Source organism: Cryptomeria japonica, chromosome 3, assembly GCF_030272615.1.
Source record: "Cryptomeria japonica chromosome 3, Sugi_1.0, whole genome shotgun sequence".
Classification (NCBI taxonomy): Eukaryota; Viridiplantae; Streptophyta; class Pinopsida; order Cupressales; family Cupressaceae; genus Cryptomeria; species Cryptomeria japonica.
The window spans coordinates 202,107,634-202,130,488 of NC_081407.1; the positions used below are offsets into that span (position 1 = coordinate 202,107,634).

At 36.7% G+C, this 22,855-nt stretch overlaps 1 protein-coding gene across 4 annotated transcripts in view; it reads right to left on the reverse strand.

The window, feature by feature from the left end:
- Window positions 1-616: 616 nt before the first annotated feature.
- The window catches only part of LOC131034245 (uncharacterized), a 48,025-nt gene continuing 25,786 nt past the window's right edge, over window positions 617-22,855 (reverse strand). The window contains exons 4-7 of one of the 4 annotated variants that reach the window (XR_009103758.2): window positions 8,799-9,104; window positions 8,501-8,692; window positions 8,169-8,225; window positions 617-883 (exon numbers count right to left, since the gene is read on the reverse strand). Coding sequence is in view for 1 of the 4 variants with exons in the window: in XM_057965665.2 (XP_057821648.2) it covers window positions 8,552-8,692; window positions 8,799-9,104 (447 nt within the window). In the remaining 3 variants the exon portion in view is untranslated. The other 3 variants (XR_009103759.2, XR_009103757.2, XM_057965665.2) reach the window with 3 other exon arrangements.

Sequence of the window (22,855 nt, forward strand, 5' to 3'; positions counted from 1 at the left end):
AAAACCCTAACACTACACTAACACTATTGGTAACATTTGATTGCTTGCCATTATGAGGAAATGTTTTTAGAGTTGGAAAGACATTCTATAGTATTTTGTTAATAAATTATTTATATAACTGTAGGAATACATGATTCATGTACACATGTGTTCTTTTATTCACCATCCTATCAAAGTTTAATATGTTTTTCATATTATGTATGTTGAAAAACCTTATCTAACCAAAACATTCAAAAGATCTAATAGGCATAGGTGCAAGAATGAAACATACTTTATTGTTTGACTACCCAAACTAACATTTAGGTGCAAATAGTTTTTTCCCACATTATTTGATGCAAAGTTGATCTCTCAATGCCCTGACATTCCTTTAACATAAATAAATATTGAATAAGTACACAATAATTTAACATAAATTAAAATGAAATAATAAATATATATTTCATACCATTGCCATTATCTTTCTTTCTAATTAATTCACACTAATTAGGGCATTCATCGAGAAATAACTCATTTGATGGACAAATGGTCATATGTTATTCTAAGACAATCTTATATCTAACTAAAACTAGCATAATGATAATGAATATTATCGTGTTCTAGGGTAGGAAACACCATATGATCTTTCTACTAAAAAAAATCTTATAAGGAATCAATCTATAACATGTTATTGTTCATCTCAACCATTCTAAAGTGATTATACATACAGTTTTTAAGTTTCGAAGTAGGAATATGTACACAACAAATAAATTATATTGTATATCAATGTAATACAAACATAGGTCCACTTGACACTATGTCACTAGTAAGTTTCAACGTCTCATGTACCCTCAAAAAGTGGCATCTTGGCGCCACAATGCTTAGTAGTTGATGGATGCAACGTTCACTACAATAACAAGTAAAACCACAAATTTGTTTAATTAGTTCAATTGTAATTGAATGAGTTAGAACTTTGAAATTAACATCTAAATCACTATAATCAACTATAAGATCTTTAAGCTGTAAATTAAAATAAAATTCAATTCAATTACTTCAACTTTTTTATGTTGTTCTAAGAATCATTTTGCAAATGATGGTCTCTTTGGATGATTACGAGTTCTAGCAAAGCATGATGGTAGAGACACCAAATTGCTCACTTTTGGATAGGCTATAATAGTAAAATAAGATCGATATAAATTAATATATACTTATTGACAAGAAAGGAAATACATACAATAAAAAGAGGTTCGATATGTAAATAAACAATCTAGACTTCTAAACAAAAACTCATCTAGTATAGAAAACACATATACCACCAATGAAACATCGTGTATTAATTGAGGACTCATCATGGATGAACTGACTAAGATTTCTTGTATGAAAAATAACAAGAATGTAATATTGTATACATACATTAATCATAATAACTTTGAAATCAACATTTCAATCACTATAATCAACTATAAGTTCTCTAATCTATCCATTCAAGTAAAATTCAATATAATTACATTGACTCTTTGTTGAGGTTTACAAAGTCATTACATGAATAATGGTCCCTTGGGCAAATCAGGATATGAATAATGGTCCCTTGGGAAAATCAGGATATTAAGTCACACTGGAAAAAGTGCCGCCTCATTTACATTTTGAATAGGATATAAAAGTAAAATAACATCAAGATATAAAATAATATATAATTACTCACAAAAAATGAAATGTGTGCAAATAAAAAAGGTTAGACATGTGAAAAAATAATATACCATCAAGTCTAGGCCAAATTGAATGACAAGAAGAAATCATGATGAACTTCAATAAGATCCTTTGCCATCAACTCTTATCCCACTTAGATACATTAGTACTAATATATTTTTTTATATTATTTCAAATGGAATACACCATGAAATAACTTTAAATTTACCTAAAAGAAAGAATCGTTTTGCTTCTCTTCTACTAGATAGCCTTTAATGTGCCAACTTATGTTCTACTTATGTTCTTGTCTCCGTTGCCTTAACTTGTGTTCTAGATTGTGCTACCTCATTTCATCAAGGTGACATATGAGGGACATCATATTTAGATGTGTTCAAGGTTGACACTAGTCTCTACAAGAGGACCTAAGCACGATTAAACATAGTGCAACAATTAGGCACACACAAAAATGTGTGGACAAGAAGGGTCCAATAATATCAATCAATCCATTATAAAAAAAATATCTTGCAATTGTGCTATTTGATAAGTTTGCATAATCTAATGACAAGTTAAAAAGTGTATAGAAAAGAGGTTTTGATTTGTTGCATTTGCAACAATGCTTGGGTGTTGAATTGAAGACCATCTTGAGGTATTCCTTAACCCACTCCTTGAAAATATCTCAAATCAAAATAGTTCACATGGTAACCTAAAATTATTGGGAGGTTTATCAAAAGCCATCCACAAACGATCCCAAAAATTATTTGTGATACTATCATGTTTGCATCATTTAATTGAAAACTTGAGCTTATGTACATCAATATGCAATATGGTTTTAGGATTAACAAAATGTTGTGCTAAACTATCTTTGGTTATATCTAAGCCTCTAAGTTGGTCATATGATAAGCCGATAGAATGTTCCTCTCTCTTGGATTCTCTCTATTGCCAAAATGAATCATGTTGGCTTGCGAGGCATTAAAAATGGGTGACAATTCCCTCTAAGGTGGATGCCAATAACGAATGCAATTGAGGGTGACAACAACAAATTTCTATAATGGTAATAAATTTATTAATATTTTTTAGACTTGTTCTTGAATTGCTAGAGGGCTTGATGGAGGAATGTTTGCTAGGGGAGAGTTTGATTTTTGAGCTTGCTTATCCATATTACCTATTTCAAATTTAAAACATATAGATTTACAATTTAAAACTAGTTCTTAGAATATTAAAATGAAATTCTAAATCATATAGATAACTTTGATTTGATTTTAAAAAAAAATAATTTTTTTTTATAGATAATTGTTGATGTAAGGAGAAATTTTGGCTCTCAAAAAATTGGTATTCGTTTTTCCTTCTCAAACATCCATTCCTTTTGTCATTTTTCTTCTCTACATTGTGTGAAATTTGTGGGTCATCACACAATATAAACATTTTTGGGAGATTTGGGAAAAGAAAAATGGATATCTATTTTTTTAATATTTGGAAATATGTTTTTTAATAACAACTATACATTTTACCAAACCAAAATAAACTTTCTATTTGAACCATAGAAAAAGTTAAACACCCATTTAATGATTTTTGCTAAGTAACAAACATTTTTTTCTTGTTGTCACTATTTGGTGCATCAAGATCCTGCAACCACCCTATATCTCTTGTCATTATTTTCATCCTAGTTTTCTTAAGATGCAAAAGAAGTCCCATAGAGTTTCTTATTGGACCCCTTTTAAAGAGTCTCTTCAAAATAGACCCCCTAGGTTCTTGTTGAGATGCATAATGCCTCTAGGTCTTACATACAATGCCTATATGTCTTATATATTCTTGTAGGTCTTCCATACAATGCTTTCACAAATAGAGGAAGGGATCTAGAGGAAGAGATACATAATGCCCATACATCAAGATTATATTTAGTCCTTTTTGGTTTTATAAGTGCTCTTAATTCTTATATATGTATGCATGTATGTATATGTATACATACACACAGACACAAACACAAACACAGACACACACACACAGACACATACACATACATGTACACGTACACAGATGATGCATGTAGTATATGTCTCAGTTCTTACATATCATGCATGTAGCATTACATGTGCCACATAATGCTCACAAGTCTTACATGTGTTGTTAGGTCTTATTTAATTTTTGTAGATCTCATGTAAAATACTTGTAGGTATTGCATGTGTCCTTGGGCCTTATTTGATGCTTGCATGTCTTTTACACAAAGTTAGCCACTAAGAGTTGTCAATTTCACGAACACTCCCCTAGATGCAATTCCTTGAGGCCTATAATTGCTGTGATATTATAGGATTTGACATTACATAGAGGTTTTTATATTGACCAATTGATAATCAATTTGTTGGAACAAGAGAGTGATTATACCATTACAAAAATTTTATTGAAAGAAGTATGTGTGAGCTTCAATGTGTTTTGTTTTTTGACCTTCGAGAATATTCACAAGAGCAAAAAAACTTTGGCTATCACATAATAGAGTGAAAGTTTCATTAGTACACATATTAATCTCATCCACTAATCACTTAAGCCATATTAATTCATTTTCTACTTCCATTACAATTTTGTTGCATGGGGATGTTTGAGTGTAACTAAATCAATGATTATTAAGTATATTTTTGCATAATATCATATCCTTGTTGTATATTCTTGTTTGACAATTTGATGGTTGTGTTCAAGAAGTTGTTACCTAAAAAGGCACTGGTCTTGAAAACTCAGACCTTCCATGTCGTTTTAAAACATAAAATTAGTCACTAGTAATATAGAAGATAGGAAAAGATGAATATATGTTGTTTATGATTCAATGTCAAGCTAGGGAAAACCTAAAGTAAACCTAGTTGTTGTATCTCATGGAATTGAGCTCCATATACCTATACCTTGCCAATATTTGTAAAAGTGTAAATGAAAGCATCACAAGGAAGCACAATAGCACAATAATATGAATATATGTTAATGCATGTGTAAAGTATCATCTCCTATATAGAGGTTATTGCAGCTAATATTTCTTGACTTAGTGACAACTATTTGTGTCAAGCATGTAGTTGGGTACAACTATTGTTTGTAATTTTGGTTGTTTATTTTGTTTGATTTGAATTCCCATTTAGGCATGCATCTAGGAACACACTCTTGACTCTAGGTTGATCTCAAAGAGTGGTAGAGATTACCCACTCTTAGATTTAGGCTTTGATGATCCTAAGTCTATTGATGATACATTCTTTCCCTTTCTTGAAGTAAAACCCCTAGCCTTGATGGTGGAGAAAGCTCTAGGATTTGGGAGAATAGTTTTCAAAATTTAACAATTTTGGCATTTTTGTTAACACATTACTCAAAAAGTCACTTTGAGAACCATATTGATACTATTAGAGAAGGTTTGCAACTATGTATATTCAAGCTCAAGTTTCTTCTAGTTAGAGTGACAAATTTATTGTAAATGGGTTGTAAATGATTGGTCATCATGAAAACCTAATCGACTAGCTTGTATAGAGGTATCGAGAAATGCGAGTCTAACTTGATGTGCAACTTGCTTTGAATGCCTAGTTGATGAATCAAAACAAGTAGGCTCAAAGTACTCAACAAATTCCTTAGGTTAGGATACACACTATCCCTAATATTCAACATTAGAATATCCCAAACTAGCAACTTGGATGCCAAAGAAATAATAATACACTCTCCATCGAGAACGAAGGCTGCAAGTATGTGATTGACTTGAGGAAGCAGGAGGTGAGTGAAGAACTGACATCCTCCGACTCAGAGTCTGAGGGTGGAGAGCTTGGTATGGACGAAGGGAGAAAAGACATGGAACCCAATGATGAAGGGGTGCTTGAATTGGAAGATTGCTTTGAAGATGAGACGAGTTCTTTGAATGGATTATTTCACTGGCAGATGGAGGATTACAAAGTCTTCCAACCCGACTGTAACATGCTACAAATTGGCGGAATTGAGGAAGTGAAAAGTTCGTACACAAGCCAAGTCTGAACATTATGTCCAGGAACAGGCTCGAGGGAATTGTATGAGGTTAGGTTGTATGAGAAGGAGAAGAGAAGTTGGAGGCCAAAAACTGTAGAAGGTGGTTGTAGGAATGAGGAAGGGATTGAAAGAATCTGTACGAAAAGAGACACGAGGATAGGAGGAGACCAAAATCCATACATGGGGGATATTTTGTACACTAGCAACCAACCCATCACTGTATAGACAAGAGATATTTTGTACACCAACAACCCAGACGTCATCACACCAAACTACAAGGGGGATATTTCGTATGGAAGTAGTAGCCACCAAGAAGCCATCATACAGATACCAAATTGCTAGGGGGAAATCCTGTATGGAAACATCAGTTACCAAGATGCTACCATAGAATTTTCGTATAGTGATCACTTAGACAAGTTGGCCGAAGGAAACATCCCGTACAGACAGGTTCGAAGGGATTCATTGAATGAAGGAAAAATTTCGTACGGAGATAATCATAAGGATTGGCTAGCTGAAGAAAAAATTTCGTATGGAGAGAATCAAAGGAATTGCTTGGCGGGTTGCCTGGTAGATTGCTTGACGGAAACTGATTGGTGCAGTCAAAGGGATTGCTCAGTGGATTTCTTGGTCGAAATCAATCTGCAATATCGAAGGGATTGCTTCACAAAAAGAGAAAATTAGTACCATTGAAGGGAATGCCTGATGAAAAGGGGAATACCGTACAAATTCGTATGAAAACAGTAGGGCATTGGTAGAGGGACGTTGCCGTACAAATCCGTATGATGGAAGCCCAATGCAGGCGGGGTAAAGTTGTTGTACATGTCCGTATAGGAGGAGAGAGACATTGGTTAGGAGTCATCGTACAAATTCGTACGGAAGTAGAACATGTCATACGAATCTGTACATAAGGCAAATGGTAGAGAAGGAGTTGTCGTACAGAATTGTCAGTTCACTAAGGAAGCCTTGCAGACAAAAATTTGTATTGAAGAAGAGGTAGTTCACACAAAAGCGACAAAAATCCATATGAAGGCAGAGGAAATTCTCCGTACGAGCAGAGAAGGAATCCATACGGGAGGGAGAGAAATCTGTACAAAGAGAAAAGGCATTCAAAATCCGTACGAGTAGAGAAATTTGTACAGCTATGCCAAGGAAGAGATTCCGTACGGACTAGGTTGGACGAAGAATTGGCAGGACCAAGTAAATCTGTACGCACAAGGAGGAAAAGGATTTTCGTACGGAGAGAACTCTAGACCCTTGAGAATTCCTGGTAGTCACAAGAACCTTATTGGCCAAATGGAGGAGGTGCCACCTTCGAGGGTAGAGGGGATGGAGGAGGTTCCACAACGAGTAATTGTAGATGTAGTTGACGTAGAGGCATTGCTGCCATCCAAGATGACACCCAAGAAAGGAGCCACCTTGACATGGTTCAACCCCACGAGAGGTATGGATGGGCAAGAAGAAACAATTGATTCATGGCTACTGGAGATAATGGGTGTTCGGGTGTAGAACATTCTAGAGCTATCATAGCTTGGCGGACATGACGAAGTTGGCAGTCTTGGCAAACATGGCGGAGTGGACTCGTCATCTGGCGGCCCTGGCAGACATAGTGGATTGGAATTTCCATCTGGCAGTCTTGGTGGAGTTGGTAGAATGGAACTGCCATCTAGCGGTCTTGGCGGAGTGGAACTGCCATTTGGCGGTCCTGGCGGAATGGAACTTCCATCTAGTGATATGAAGCCCCATGGCGGGATGCAAATTCCATCTGACAGACAAGACTTAGGGAGCACTGCAGGTACAACACGAGCCACAACAAGGTGGTGAGCGCACAACCTGGTAGAGTAGCATTGCCATCGTCTGGCTACACGGAACCCCGGGACCCCGTTGGGGGCGTTGGCCCCAAACCCCCCATTTTATTTGGTAGATTCACTACAAGTCATTGCCTACACTCTTGTCATTAGTCTTTCCAGATATTACTTGATGGTTACTTGTCATCTGGAAGACGAATTTTCTTTTGGGGGGGGGATAATGTAGTTGACATAAAATGCCTATGGTTATATTTGATAATATTTGTCATCCGACAATGTATTAATTAATTGTATTAAGTGGGTTGTCACTCTTGGGTAGTTAGGTGTCGGTTGGTTGACGGTTGTGTACCTCTCGACAACCGTCGGGTCCTTTTAACATATGTTGTGTACTGCCAAGTAAAGTAGTATGATATAGTCGGATCTATTGTAATCCTTAGCCGACCATCTTTGGTCTTCTTCTCTGCAATAATTGCATGTGCGAATAAAGATATATTTATTGCTGTCTGGTATGCATTGTCATGTACATTATTATTTTTTGTATTTAGTTTACCAGTTGTAGCGGTAAACAGTATCAAAGGGCGAAATTTGTCATCCTAGAAGTATTTTTTTAAGAATTTTACACCAAAATTCCTTAATTTTTTAAAAAATGTCAAAGCTTAGCATTTCATCATGCAGCCTCCATCTAACTTACCAATCAAAATAGAGTACACAAAACAATGCATTTACCATCCATTTCAGAAGTTGAGGGAGTTTGCATGATGCGGAACTGAAATATCAATCTACCTGAGAGAATGAGAACATAAACAATAGATATTACATATATAACTCTAAATGAGATAACAAGATAACCAAAAGGGTTTGACTTAATTCAGTCCATTTAGACAGAAACAAATGAATTTACCAAATCAAGGTAAAAAGAATACTTAAAAGCTATTTTTGTTGCCTTTTCCAAGTCCATAATCAATAAATCCTAACATTATTGGGATACATATTAAGGAATCAATTTAAAATTTATTTAAATACTGATAATGACATGACAGAATGTGGAAATTTCACACCTGTGTTGTTGGCAGAAAACTTTAATCAGTCGTAGGATAAATTGGAAAAAGTCAATATTTTATCAAGCCTAAATTTTTCAGCCATGACAACACCTCTGCTAGACCCTCCCTTAGACTTCGAGGCTGATAACCCAATTCTGTCTTTGCTTTCTCACATGAATAAGCCCATTGATGTTTCAAAACATAAACTGTCTGTAATATATAGTGCAGAATTTCTTAGTGACTTCAAAAGTACAAGAGGTAAATTCTTGAAAATTATGAAATGAAAGAATCTATATTTTACAACAATCATACGTACAGGATAGCTGATAAGAGGTAGGTTTCCAGAGATTCGAGCCCAAAAGACAGATATCCAGCCATAAGTTTCTAGAACCCATAAAGGTATATGAAACGATGGCAGTGCAGTCCCTGTTAAATTGGCAGCAAGATTGAAAACATCAGTAAAGGATGCATTTTCACCGGTGAGAAGGTACCTTTGACCTACTCTGCCTTTCTGTATTGCTGCCACATGACCATATGCAACATCCTCGACATGAGAAAAGGAATTCTTATCATTGCCATAACCAATATATCCAGGTAGCCGTCCATTAAATCTTTCCAGCATCTGCAAAAAAAAGCCATGTATTAAAACATTAAATAAGCAAGCATTCTGATCATGCAGAGAGATTATTTACTTATTGAACACAAGTGTTTTATATATCAAATTTATGGCAAAACAAGTTGCCTTTATCTCACTAAACCTTATCAGACCAATAACTCTTGTATTTTACCTACGTTATTGAATAGTTCCCTCAAGTACCCATACCTTTACCGGTACAGTTTTGGTGTCAGTACCAGTATGGGTATATTCTAGGTCCTCCTGAGATATGGCAGTTCTATATCTATGTTGTAACCAATTGCCAAATGACACTCAATTTTTTTTTTGGAAAAAACAAGATTAAAAAAATAAACACAAAGAAGACGATAAAAAGGTTAGAAGCACACATAATGAACTGCAACTAAATTAACTCACCTCTAACGCAATTCCACCTTCCCCTTTTCTCCCCCTAGCTGAACTCAACCACCTAAAAATCCTAAAACATGCTAAACAAAAAAAATTGCAAACTCACCAAGGGACAAGACGTGCCTTCAATGCTTTATCCTTTTTGACCTCCTTGGAGACATACAAAGATGGTAAAGTAGGTTCTCAGTTAAGCTGGTTATATTTGGCAATGCAATGAGTGCAACATTAAGTACAACAGATCAAGAAGTCAAATAAACCCATTTTGTGTGATCCCTAGTATTGGAATTAAAGCTTATTTTGGGCCAAGTGTTAATGGGTTGCCTAATATACTCAGATTCAGAAATATATTAATGAGCAAGAAGACAAAAACACATCGGCTGCAAGAGCCCAATCCAATTTGCATCCTTAGTTAAGGAAATTCTTGAGCAAGCCACCAAATGAACCCCAAAAGTATGTGCCTTCACATCCCTCTTTGCAGAATATGCTGTCATCGGCAGAAGATACTTGCCCTTCACACAAATGAACAAAAGATGTGGGCCCATTGGAAAGGGATTTCAATAAGCAATCAATGAGTATTTTGGCTGGCATTTATGTGAATGAGCTCCTGTTCAAATTTGTATGGTTGTCATATTGACACAAAATGGTGGGCAGCATCAATGTGGTCCCAAAGGAGTACATAATAAGGTCCCCTTATGAAAAGGTACGAAACATGTTACCTGAGGAAAAAGAAAATATGAGGAATCCCTTGCAGCCCATTAGTGGTTCTTGTCACGAAATATAAGTATCTATAATTTCAGATGGATGGATAGACACCGTTGAGTCAACGAGACCTAAGAACTTTGTCCAAGTCATAATAAAGAATGTAAAAATTGTAGAGCCACGGTTTTTTTTTTGTTGCCGAGGGTATCCCTGCGACCCAGCCCAGCGCCCATTAACGAGGTGAGCTAAGGTGAGACTAATCCCTAGGGTGTGGGTAAGGGCCCGTACATTACACACATCATATAAACACAGGGTTCGGAGAGTCGAAATCGAGACCAATGGGGAGCAAACCCACTGCCCAAGCCAACTCTCCTACCCGTCGTGGGCTAGAGCAGCAAGGTTGTTAGTGAAGGCAAATACAAGCATATCTTTTGTGCACACTGTTGTCCATTCACTCAACTTTATGCTGCATAAATTGGGAAAAATACAATGGATTGAGAAGATTTAAGGGGATGCAAGCAAGATTCAAAAGTTTGTGACTAAACATCACCGTTGCATACAATCTTGAGGTCATTCTTCAAGTTGGGGCTACTGAAGGGAAGTGAATATTTCAGTAAGTTGAATTCACACCGTCTAATTTGTTTTCTTAATCCAAAATAAAGAAAGTAGGCAATGTTATGGATTTATTTTTATTTCAAAATTTTCATTTTTTTATTGGCTTTGATTACTTTTTAATTCCAGGTTGATATGCAATTGTCTTGAGTCAACATGTGAAGGTGAAAGACGCATTGAGAAAAATGACAACCAACGACCTTTGGAGAGGGTGGAGGTTATCAAAGATACAGGGAGCCCAAATAATTGAAGGACCAGTTATAAACAATGAGCGGTGGGATGATGTGAATTAACTGCTTAATGATACTAGGCTCATCATGTATATGATCCCATTAGTTGATGCAGACCAGCAATGCTATGGTGAAACTTAAGATGGTATCAACTCCATTCTCAAAAAAAAGGGGACATTACAAAAAGAAATGAGTAAGATCCTTTCAAAATCTTTTCCAATAAAGTGGCAAGTGTTGTCATAGAAAAGTCAAACAAAAATACCAACATGCTAAATCTCCTAAATTTGGCCTTGATTCCTAAATATTACATTCCTTAGTTTCTTTCCCAAAAGAGTGGCACAATATAGGGATCGGAAAATTAGTGATGGATGAAAAAGGGATTTAATAGACTCTTCCTCAATCGAGAAACAGAAGACAACTGTTGTGAGTTTGGGGTATTCACAGCCTAAGAAGGATTGATGGGAGAACTTGATGCTCACGGCACAAATACAAGAACATTCAAAGCTTGCATGACTAGGACAACAAGAACCTGCTCATAATTGTGTTTTTTATACTCTTTCTCTTTCTTTAAATAAATCAAAACTAGAATCATAAATGAACTTTTTAACTTCCACAATTAAAATTTCTTATTAAAATTGCTGCTACAAGTCGCAAGCTCCTCTTTAGATGAGTGGAATGGGGGTACACACTCCTTAATCCACTCATGTAGATGCAACTCATTGGCAGCAAATAAGGCAGAAGAACTGATTTATGTGTACTCCAACTTGTGCCTCCTAAGATACAAATAAGCCTACTGTAAGCAAAGGGTGACGATGGGTTGGCATGTAGCCAAAGTAGCCTAATTTGGACGCTTCTATTGCCTAACTTCCATTACTTGATGAGAAGGGAGGAGGACAATCTGATAAATGGATCCAAGTAGCATGACCATGGGATTGATTGATGTCATATCCAATCAAGAAAAAGTTGCAAGACTATGCTTACCTATTTTTCATCATTTGACGATTTTGGAAGCCAATAAATCAGTTCTCATGTTAAAGGCAGCATTTGGGATTTGGAGCATCACAAGGAGGTCAAAAACACAAAAAAAATCAAGAAGACTTTGAATGGTGATGGAACTGCTGGTTTTCAACAGGGATGGTTTCATAACCACCAAAAGTCATTATGAGAGGGTTTTGTGTGATGAACTTTTCCTAAATTTTCCCTAAATACATAAAATAGCAATAATTTTAGGATTTAAGAATAGGAGCTCATTCTTTATACAAATTGACGTTTTCCCATATTATCCATCCGTAGATAATAATATGCATACCTATCAGTTATTTACTTATACCGATAATGAAATGTTAAGATTCTTTCAGTTAAGATGAACAGATTGTAAATTTGTTGTATGATTTACTTCTCATAGATTGCATGAGACTCTTCTTCCCTATTCTGCTAATCCTTACAAGATGGAAGATTTACTGTGCCAAGGGCGCATGACATAGTCTACATGCAGCTCCCTCAAGGTTTTCTACCTATCTTGAAACATTTTCGCCATGTGACCGATTTACTCTACCTTTCCCCCACACACTCCCTATCTTTGCAAGTATTAGAGAAGGAGGGAGATTCATAAATTATTATTTTACTAATCAAAACATTATTAGAATTTGAAATTTTATTTTTTTACTAATTAAAACATTATACATATATATACATAAATAAATAAAATTATATTATCAATTATTAATGTATTTACTAATTACCTGTTGTATAAATTATTAATACCACTGCTGGCTTAAAACATTAGTTATTAGTATAACTGTGACTGTAACGGCAGACAGATCTGACATGCATCAGATCTGGTCTGCCACTATACATGAAATTAAATATGACTTTCATACGTATTGCAGTCTATATTATTATTACTATTAAATTCTGCATAAAAACATTATCAGGTTTCATATATTAAGCATACCGTTGGGAGCCAGATGGAAATCGTTGGGAGCAAGGACAACATTCTTGCATGCTATCTCTGTATCCCCTTCTTCTTATCTCCGTAGCACCTTCATATTTTTCTTCCCCCTATCCACCCCTTTTGGACTGATTTCAGTCCTCATTAAATATCGTATGGTTTCACCTTTTGGGAATAGACACATCTTTTGTCAAGGATTAACTAATCTTAAGATCACAACCTCCAATTACTTATACAACTTTATATCGCTGCCTTGCATATAATAATTATAATCGCTGGTCACTAGTTTGTTTAATTCACTTATAATTAATTTATTGGACTTCCATTAGGCACCGATAATCTGTTCTTCCTCCATGTTCAATATCCTTTGATAATTGATCTTAATAATCCTTCCTCCCACGATAATGATTGATGGCCGCTGCTTTCTATCCTCTTACAAACCGTGGCTATATATATTCGTCCAAGATGAACTGTCACTGCAGAAGTAGTATCGATGAATTGAAATATCAATAAGGATGTTTTGCCTTGCTAAGGCTATGCATATATGAAGTGAATATTATGGATCATTGTCATGTATGTATTGTTCTTTGATCAAATGTTCCATCATCATTAGTTAATAAATCGCTGGCCCCCACAATAGTCTCCGATATATTGGATATGTTCATCGCTAATACCATTGTATTTGATCAACAATACCAACTACAATCTGTTCTATAAATATTATAATTTCCGATATCAAAGTACTGCGGTGTTCCTCTGATAAATATTACGACGGCATGAATGTATTTTATGTTCTGATTATTGGTTATTCATTTATTTCATCATCCGAACACGTATATCAATTTTCACTCTCTCCCAATACTAATTCTTTGCATGGTGGGAAACATGGCATCGGTAGGTTCTATTGATTGTCAACGTATTTCATTGGAGACTATATTATTGATGAAGTATAGATATGTGATGCAATATTTAATAGTTGCTTATAAGTCTCTTCCCTTGGTATATGTGATTTGGTCTTCATATTAAGAGAGATCATAAGTATTATTGTTGTGTGTAAGATTGTTAATTTGCAAGGTAAGCTCGGATGCCTGCAAGTCTTTGTGCCTTTGTAACTTTGGTCTTATTGATTAGGATCATATATCATAGATTACCCACTATTCCTTTTTCCATTATTTATAAAGATAATATAAGGAGCTTTCTCATGGGTATGTCATATTAGTTTACTTGTTTTAATATGGTGGGGACATGACATTTTGCCCAGATGAGACAGAATGTGGAGTGTAATCTCTCAGTTCAAATTTCTAACTTTCGGACTTCACTCTAGAGCCAAAGGAGAATGAGGAAGGTTAAAAGCACATGAAACACGTTGTGAAAAGATTAGCTTTCAATTTAACCTTCTTTGTGTTCAAAATTTGATAGTTGCTTGGGGCATATGGTACTAATTGAAAGTGTTCCAATTCATCCATTGGACATTGTAAACTCTAGTATTTGATTGGATATTACTGGTATGAGGAGTATAAGCTCATCCTTCTAGAGTTTTCTTCCTTTTCAAGGGTTTTTCCAAGTGAACCTTGCATGTTGAGATTCTTCCTTTCCAAGGGTTTTTTGAAAGTTGTTACTGCTGTTTTATATCAAAGCGCTATCACTTTTCTGTGAAGAGAAAAGGATATTGTCTTTCTTGAAAGAAGAAGAAAGATTGTTGTCCTATCCTATTTTATTTTCAAAGTTGTAGTTAGATAGGGGGAGCCTTCCCTTAATTAGGAGAGTTTTACTCACACGCTGTGGTTGAAACCACAATTTTGTATATTTCCCCAAGTGTACAAAGTTTTCAACCAACACACTAAAATATTAATATCTCCCTCAATATTTAGTCTTTTGATGCGTTGTCTGAAGCTGGAGTCAACACTAAATAACCCCCATGTGTCCAGGTGCCTTGACTAAAAATAGCACTACTGCTGGATTGACTTACAATAAATAGTAAGTCCCTCAACTGAGCCCCACACACTGACTGCTAAGGCCTTGGAACTGAACCCAAAACTGAATTGAAGAAGTGGAACTGCCACTGAGACTCTCTATCCAAAATGTTAGCTTATGAGAGTTCAAAATAATAGGCTAACCCATCAGTCACTGAGACTGACTAGAGTGGGGACATTACACTTGAGCTTTATATAGAGAGCTCATTACAATGAACGGCTAGGATTGATTTAAGATCAATTGTCGAGATTTTACAATGAAACCCTAATTAGGGTTTGTTACAACAAACTTTATTATGGCCAATGAAATAATTACATTCAGGTTCAATATTGAATGTAAACCAATAGAAAACGGGGGTAGGTATTTTGAAGTTTGTGCCTCCATATGATGAATTTGGTTCAATGAATCTGGACGTGCTGATGTGGAACTCCTTTGATTCGTGAGTGGTGACTAGGACGCCACCTCAACTTGCACTTGTAGACTTGGTAGATCATCATAAATGAATATTGAGCAATATCTCTTGATACTCAACATTTCAAACTTCAATAGTTATGATGATGACCTTCTAACTTTGATTAACTCTTCTGAAACTATCCTCTTGAATGTCTCAATCATGGAGGAGCAAGGAGTAGATGTTGACTTCCTCTTAGTTTTGGATCTTGTGACTGCCTTGGAATAAGCCATTGATGTCATAGGTGCTTTTTCACTCTTTTTCACTCTTTCTTTGTTATTCCCTTCATGTTGTTGGTGTTATGGATCAGGTTCTTGTGTAAGTGAACCCTTCTTGTGTAGTCACATTCCTTGATGTCCTTGTTTTTGCCGATGAAGTTTTCCTCTTGAAGACATCTTCCTTGTATCTTGATCTTGATGTTGAAATTTCCTCCTTAAGACACTTGTTCCAATCTTTCTCCAACCTGGTCCTTTTGATTTCTTTCTTCACCTCCTACAAAACAAACAAATGAGCATCAAACACACATGATATATAACCTTTATAATCTCTTAATTTGACATGATCCCCCCTTTTATGTGTTTCATGTCTAATATGTGTTTCTATAAGGGAGGTTGTTCCTTATGAGCAAATTTGTTGTCTCAAATTTGCTTCTTCCTTTGTGAATTTTGCTGTCACTATTGATTGGAGCCGCTGCTTGTGGATCAGATTTGATGTTGATGCTGACTGAATTTGCTGTTGATGTAATCAAATTCGTTTGATGATATGCTTCCTGAATCAGATTTGCTGTTGATATTGATTGGATTCCTTGCCTTGCTGATCAATTTCGCTAGTGGAGTTGATGGGGACTGCTGATCTGCAGATCAAGTTCGCTCTAGAAGAAAGGATTGCTTCAAGTCTCCTTATATAGGCGCCTTGATGAGGAGATGTGTCCTTTTAGGGTGAGGCTGACTTGATCTTGAGCAAATAAAATTGAATTTTCTCCCTAAAGAAGGCCAACTCACCACTTATTAAAAATATTGTTTTGGCGCCAAATGTGTTTTAATTGAGCAAATTCGCTCCTAAAGGGGAGCAAAGGAAGAGCTTTTCACTCCAAGAAAGGAACAATGGAACAAGAATTCGCTCCATCCTCAAGGCAATGGAGATAAAAATCGCTCCAAATTAGGAGCAATGGAAGTGGTAAGAAATCCAATTTACTTAGCAATACTTCATCACTCTTACCTTTTTTATCCCTTAAGATCATTATCTCTCCCATATGAAATGCTCAAAATTATCATCAAAATGCTTTAAGGGAGATTTTTGCTTCCAAGAAGAAGCAAAGGAAGGTAATTTCGCTCCCAATGAGGAGCAATGGAAGCATAATTTGCTCCTAGAGAGGAGCAAAGGAAATTTTTTGATACTTAACCAAATTTTCATCCTCTTTCTTCCTTCCATCAACTCAAATTCTAGGTTCCAATCATCCATAGGTGAAAATAGGTCAAAATAGCTTCAAGAGGAACCTTGGGATCAACTTCGCCCCTATTCATGAGCAACGGAAAAGCATTTCACTCTAAATGAGGAGCAAAGGAACAAGAATTCGCTCCTAACAAGGAGCAACGAAATTTTTTTGGTACCTAGCTGAATTCTTGCTCTTCACTTATCAACTCATCTCTTGAATTTAAGTCCTCATATGCAAGAGTTGTCAAATTTCCTCCACCAAATGTCTTGAAGATGATTTCGCTCTGAGATTGGAGCAATAGAAGTGAAAATCGCTCTCAATGAGGAGCAATGGAAGTGAATTTCGCTCCCACTAAGGAGCAATGGAACAAAATTTTGCTCTCAATGAGGAGCAAAGGAAATTCTCTCACACTTAATCAAATTTTGCCTTTCATTACTTCAAGTGCATCAAATCAACCTTAAGAAAGGTTCCATAGCAATTTCGCTCCTAGACTTGGGCAAAGGAAGAGGTTTTCGCTTCTGTCAAAGAGCAAAGTAGGCCTCAAACTCACCTCTTAGCTAGGTTTTATCAATTCCTTGCCTTTGCATCAACTTAGACCTTGTGATTTTGCCTTCTTAGTGTGTAGATGTGTCAAATTAGCCTTAAGGAAAGCTTTAGAGAGAATTTTGCTCCTATCTAAGGGCAAAGGAAGTGAAATTCGCTCCCACTAAGGAGAAAAGGAAATGGCCTCCAATTCGAAGCTTAACACTTTCTCATTGACTTTCCTTCGTTCTATCAACTCAAGTGTGTCAAATTACGCCCAATGTGAGGTCTAGAGGCAAATTTGCTCTCAACCAAGGGCAAAGGAATTGATTTTTGCTCTTGTGAAGGAGCAATGGAAATGATTTTCAAATTCATCCTCTAGCTTGGTCTTATCACTCCATGCCTAAGGTTTCAGTCTCTATGCACCGAAGAACCTCAATGCCTACCTTGAATGTGATTCCGCTCCACTCCAATAGCAATGGAAAGGAAATTCGCTCTAAAAGGAGGACAATGGAAGTGACCCAAATTTGTCATCTTCCTTCCATTCCTTAACCAAAATGATGATGAACTTCACCTCTTCTATGATCAAAATGGTGTCAAAGGCATTAAAAATCACTCATTTTCTTTAAATGTGCTCAGGAAAGCAATTTCGCTCCAAGGTGAGGGTAAAGGAAGTGGTTTTCACTCCTAATGAGAAGCAATGGAAATGACCTCCATGCTTAACCTCATTCAAGGTTCCTAATCAAGGATTGAATCCTTCGCTCCAACTAAGGTGTCACATGATGATTAGAGGTAGATTTAGGTGATTTGGAAAGCCTAGAGAGGGATTTTGCTCCTAAAGGAGAGCAATGGAAGCAAAATTCGCTCCTAACAAGAGGCAAAGGAAATTTTAGCATACTTAGCCAAATTTTTGCTCTTGGATCTCACCTCTCATTGAAGTACGCTCAAATCATCTAGATGATGAAGGAAATAGTACAATGTTGACTAGGCTTGATATAAAGGGCTCCTTCATCCAGCTTTCATGCTCAACTTGAACTATCTTAGTCATTCATTCCAATCATTGCCCTATGAGCAGAAGAGGAGTCATCCATTCCAAAAGCCTTGATAATTGACTATCTTCATTAAAACCTAAGGAGACAAACTTGACTTGATGAACCCTTTGGCTACTTAAGAAACTATACCCCTTCAATGCAAAGGATAATAGCAAAGGACTCTAACACTATCCTAGAAAGCGAAAAAAAAGTAAGGGTCCCTATTTGCAATGGGGCGATGTGTGAATACCTCACAACAAAACCCACTACAAAATATATATAAAAGAAATTGGAAGAGATCTATCAAGCCAAATCTGTGGTGAACAAAAATTATTTTGAGGAAGAAGCTCTATTCTTTGAAAATGGAAGATGGATGGATTTCTGACCACCTGGAAGAATTTAACATGTTGCTGATGCAATTAAGCTTTGTAGATATGAAGATGGATAAGAAGGAAAAATATAAAACTTGTTCATTCCCAAACTCATGGGACAACTTGGTCATGGACATTGGGCACACTTCTACTATTTTGAAGGTAGTGGATATTGTTGGTTGTTTGCTTTCTCAAGAGATGAAGAGGAAGGTCTCTCTAACTGCCAAAAAGACTTTGAGTGTTAAAGAAAACCAAATGAAAAAGGCAAGAAGAAGAACAAGTAGTGTAACAAATCCAAATCCAAGTCTAGGGAGATCTAAATCTCTTAGAAAGTCCAAAGCCATTTGTTGGAACTGCAATAAACCTAATCACTTTTGTAAGGGGTGCAATGATGAAAGATCCCTGATGGATCTCTTTTACCAATCTGCTGTAATTTTTATTTATTTAAATTGATTTTTCCTGCTTATTAATATTTTCTTTCAGAAATAGACAGAAGTTGCAGAAGGGTTGAATTCTTTTTGTATTTTGATGATTTTTCAACAAGTAAATAATGAAGTACAAGTACATGAACAAAGTACTGAAAATGAAGTTCATATACAGCCAAAACAAATTCGATTCAAGGCAGATTTCTGAATATAAAATCAAATATTTGACCAGATGAAGATTTCCAATAATTTCAGGAAGATTACAATCAGGAATAATTCCAACCTGGATGCTGAAAGAGTAACATAACTAGGAATGAAGTTGTGGCAAGATTCCAGCCCTCCAAGTGCTGCACGTGGGAAGGAAAGTGGCTGCCAGGTACAGCCGTACGGCTGCCAAGTACACCCAACTGGTTAGAAACCCCAATCCCCACGCTGAACTCTGTCAGAATTGCTGAACCTCCAGAAAGAATGCCGTACAATCTCCAAGATGCTAATAGCTGCAAACAAATCCAAACCACTGTATTGGGGGCTACGTCCCAAACAGGCAAGGCATTGGGGTTGGCGTCCCAGATGCTGAAAAGCTCTTCCAGAGCCAAATCTCAAATCCAAGATGTAAAATGTGTAAAAGATAATAAGAATTAGGTCTCAACTTCCTTATAACACCTTCCCACGAAGCTCAAACCCTAAAAGTGACTCAATGGGGCGTTTAGGGTTAAAATGTTATATTTCTCATTTTAAGTTGTCAAGTGCATAGAAAATGACCTTTTTTCAAATATAAAGAAATCCGTTCACCGAAAGGATCTGAGTCAAAAGAAAAAAATTTAGAAAAGTCCAAGACCTTTCCAACGAGCTATCACACCAAGGGATACGCATCCAGATGAGGCCAAAAACCCCTTATCACTCCAAAATGGCTATAAACATAGCCTTATTTAAATAATTAAACGCTAACTTAAGAAATATTTAAATATATTAAAAATATATCCCAAATAGCTGTAGAAGGCTCAAATGACTCCAAAAACCTGAAACGGAATTTGCCACTTGTCTGTGACTGAAGTCGGAAATCATGGATCAACTGGCAGTCTCATCCCTAAAATCTAGGGATGCTCCTAGAAACTAGGAAACACACCCAAATCTCCTGAAACTGAAACCATCTAAAAGGTCATGAATAACCTCACGATTGGCAACTGTCACGACCTCCTAAAATTTAGGGATACCCCCTAAAATGTAGGAACTGCTCCAAACTGGCTCCAAACTGCCTGTAAAGCCAAAATCCAATCACTATATGCACTGAATGAGTCCCAATCAACCTCTGCTAGCCTACGAGACTCCAATGATAGGCCAACTCCTCCGTCTCCGATGTCCACTCTAGAAAGGGGACATGACAAGCCTCCCCTCTCGGAGTTGCTTGCCCACAAGCAACTGAAACACCAATCCTCCACCATCCCAAATAAGATGTAAAACAAATCATTGCATGTAACTGCTGCTCATCTCTGATATAAACAACATGCAATGCCCCGGTTTGGAATGGCTCCTCAAAATGCTGAAGCACCTGTGCTGTCAAATCAACACTGTCTGGGTCCCAGAGCGAAGCATAGCTCCCGCTGAATACCTCGAGTGAGCAATGGAAAACTATATCATCTCCATAGATCAAATATCCATAAATGCCAAGACCACTAGTGTGTCTGTGATCACCAACATGCATAACATCCGTCATAATATCCAATGAATGCCAATCCATGGAAGACCCTCTGTGATCTGACCCCATCTGACACAAGTGACACACAACTGCCACACACTGCTGCTGATGTGCCGGAAGATCTAATGCCAACTCACTAGACAATATATAATACTGACTAAAATCATCACTGTCCAAGCTGGCATCTAAAAATATGTAATCACCAACTAGCAATGAAACAATCACCCTGTCTAGAGAATTAGGTGAAATTGCCACATCAACTGGCTCAAAGTACTCACTAGGAGTAACATCACATAACTCATCCACGCTAGCTATCTGATGACAATCAACCTGTGGATCTACTGTCATCCCACTCTGCTCGATAAACTGAGATGGATAGTGGGTAAACTCCAGCTCCATCCTCGTGATATTCCGAACATACCGTCCAAGTGTCAACAACCATTGTACACCCACGACTACATCTATACATCTGAAGTGAAGCAACCCATGTAGGATCCACGAAAGGAAGGTACTACACATGTCTATACCATGATCCCACACAAACCACCTGTAGGACATAAACTGCTCCTGCTGCTCTCCTCTGATATAAGTGCCATATAATCTTAATATCTGGAGCAACATACTATAATCCCTATAAGACGCTGTATCAAATGAATCAACACCTGGATCCCAAATAAAACTAAATCCACATCCATCTGTCATGAAGAGACAATGATAGTAAGAGCCATCCTCGATACCGTGTCTCTCTATAGCCACTGTGAAACCATAAATACCACCAATCTTCAATGTTGAAATGGACCCATCAATAAGACAATTTCCAACAAGCAAAGTGTGATGGAAACCTCTCCAAAACCTTTGATCAGCGGCTGCAACTTGCCCAATTTCTGCACAAGTTAGTATGTCTTCATTGGAGGATGCCAAATAAATATATTGTTTAGCCATGCACCAAATATAGTCTCTTACACGCTGATCTTCATAGCCCACTATCACATCTAAGAAAATTGAGTCACCAATTAATAAGTACATCGCTGCCCTATCATATGAAAGAGGTGACAAGTCCACAAATGAATAGTAGATGTTTTTGTTCTGCAACATGGATAAACCTTCAGTGGCTGGTCCACTATGAATGCCACCTAACAACTCATAAACTTCACACCTAGTCTTCCCAACTTGAATGTTCTCAATGCAAGGTTTCAAATTTGACTCATTAGATGAAGGAAAATTGCTGATCAAACTCAGAAAATCAAACTGATTTCTATTTCCATTCAATATATCTTCGCTGTCCTTTTCTTCCCTTGGAAGAAATAAAGATCTAATGGATGATTCTCTTTGTATCCTTGCGTCATCTAACCTATTGTGACGCTCTTTGACTCTTTGGAGGTGGTGTCTTGCTTGGGCAGCAAGCGTTTTTGCTTGGGCAGCTCTATGTAACCAATCTTCGTTCAACTTTTGGCAATGTTTTATATCAGCTGCCCCAAAGTACACAAAATCAGACTTATGGTGAGTTGTATTATTTGCATCAGCATAACCCATGCTTGTACCATAAGCACCCGCAAATGTAGAATGCAAATCTCTATTCTCTTCATGACCAAAGGCTGTCATATCTTGAGGAAGATAAGTTACGTCACTGCTGTTATGGACTTCAGAATTATGATCATACTGTGGTGACAAATCTTTGGATTCACTACACACCATTAAATTTCGACTTTCCTCATGGTCTTCCCAATTGAGAAGAGGAAGTAGTGTGACAAATGAATCCAAACTTACGCTGTCCATTTCAACCTCATGTTCTTCATCAATTGCTGATTCAAAATCAGTCTTTGGGCAATCTGAAAACTCATCAAACCTCTCATGAATGTCTTGTGTATTGCTTGAAGTTACAAACTCTTCCTTCACATCTTCCACCAAAAATGATGGGACAGCGTTGTAACCAACCAAAGAGGCACCAATTGGAT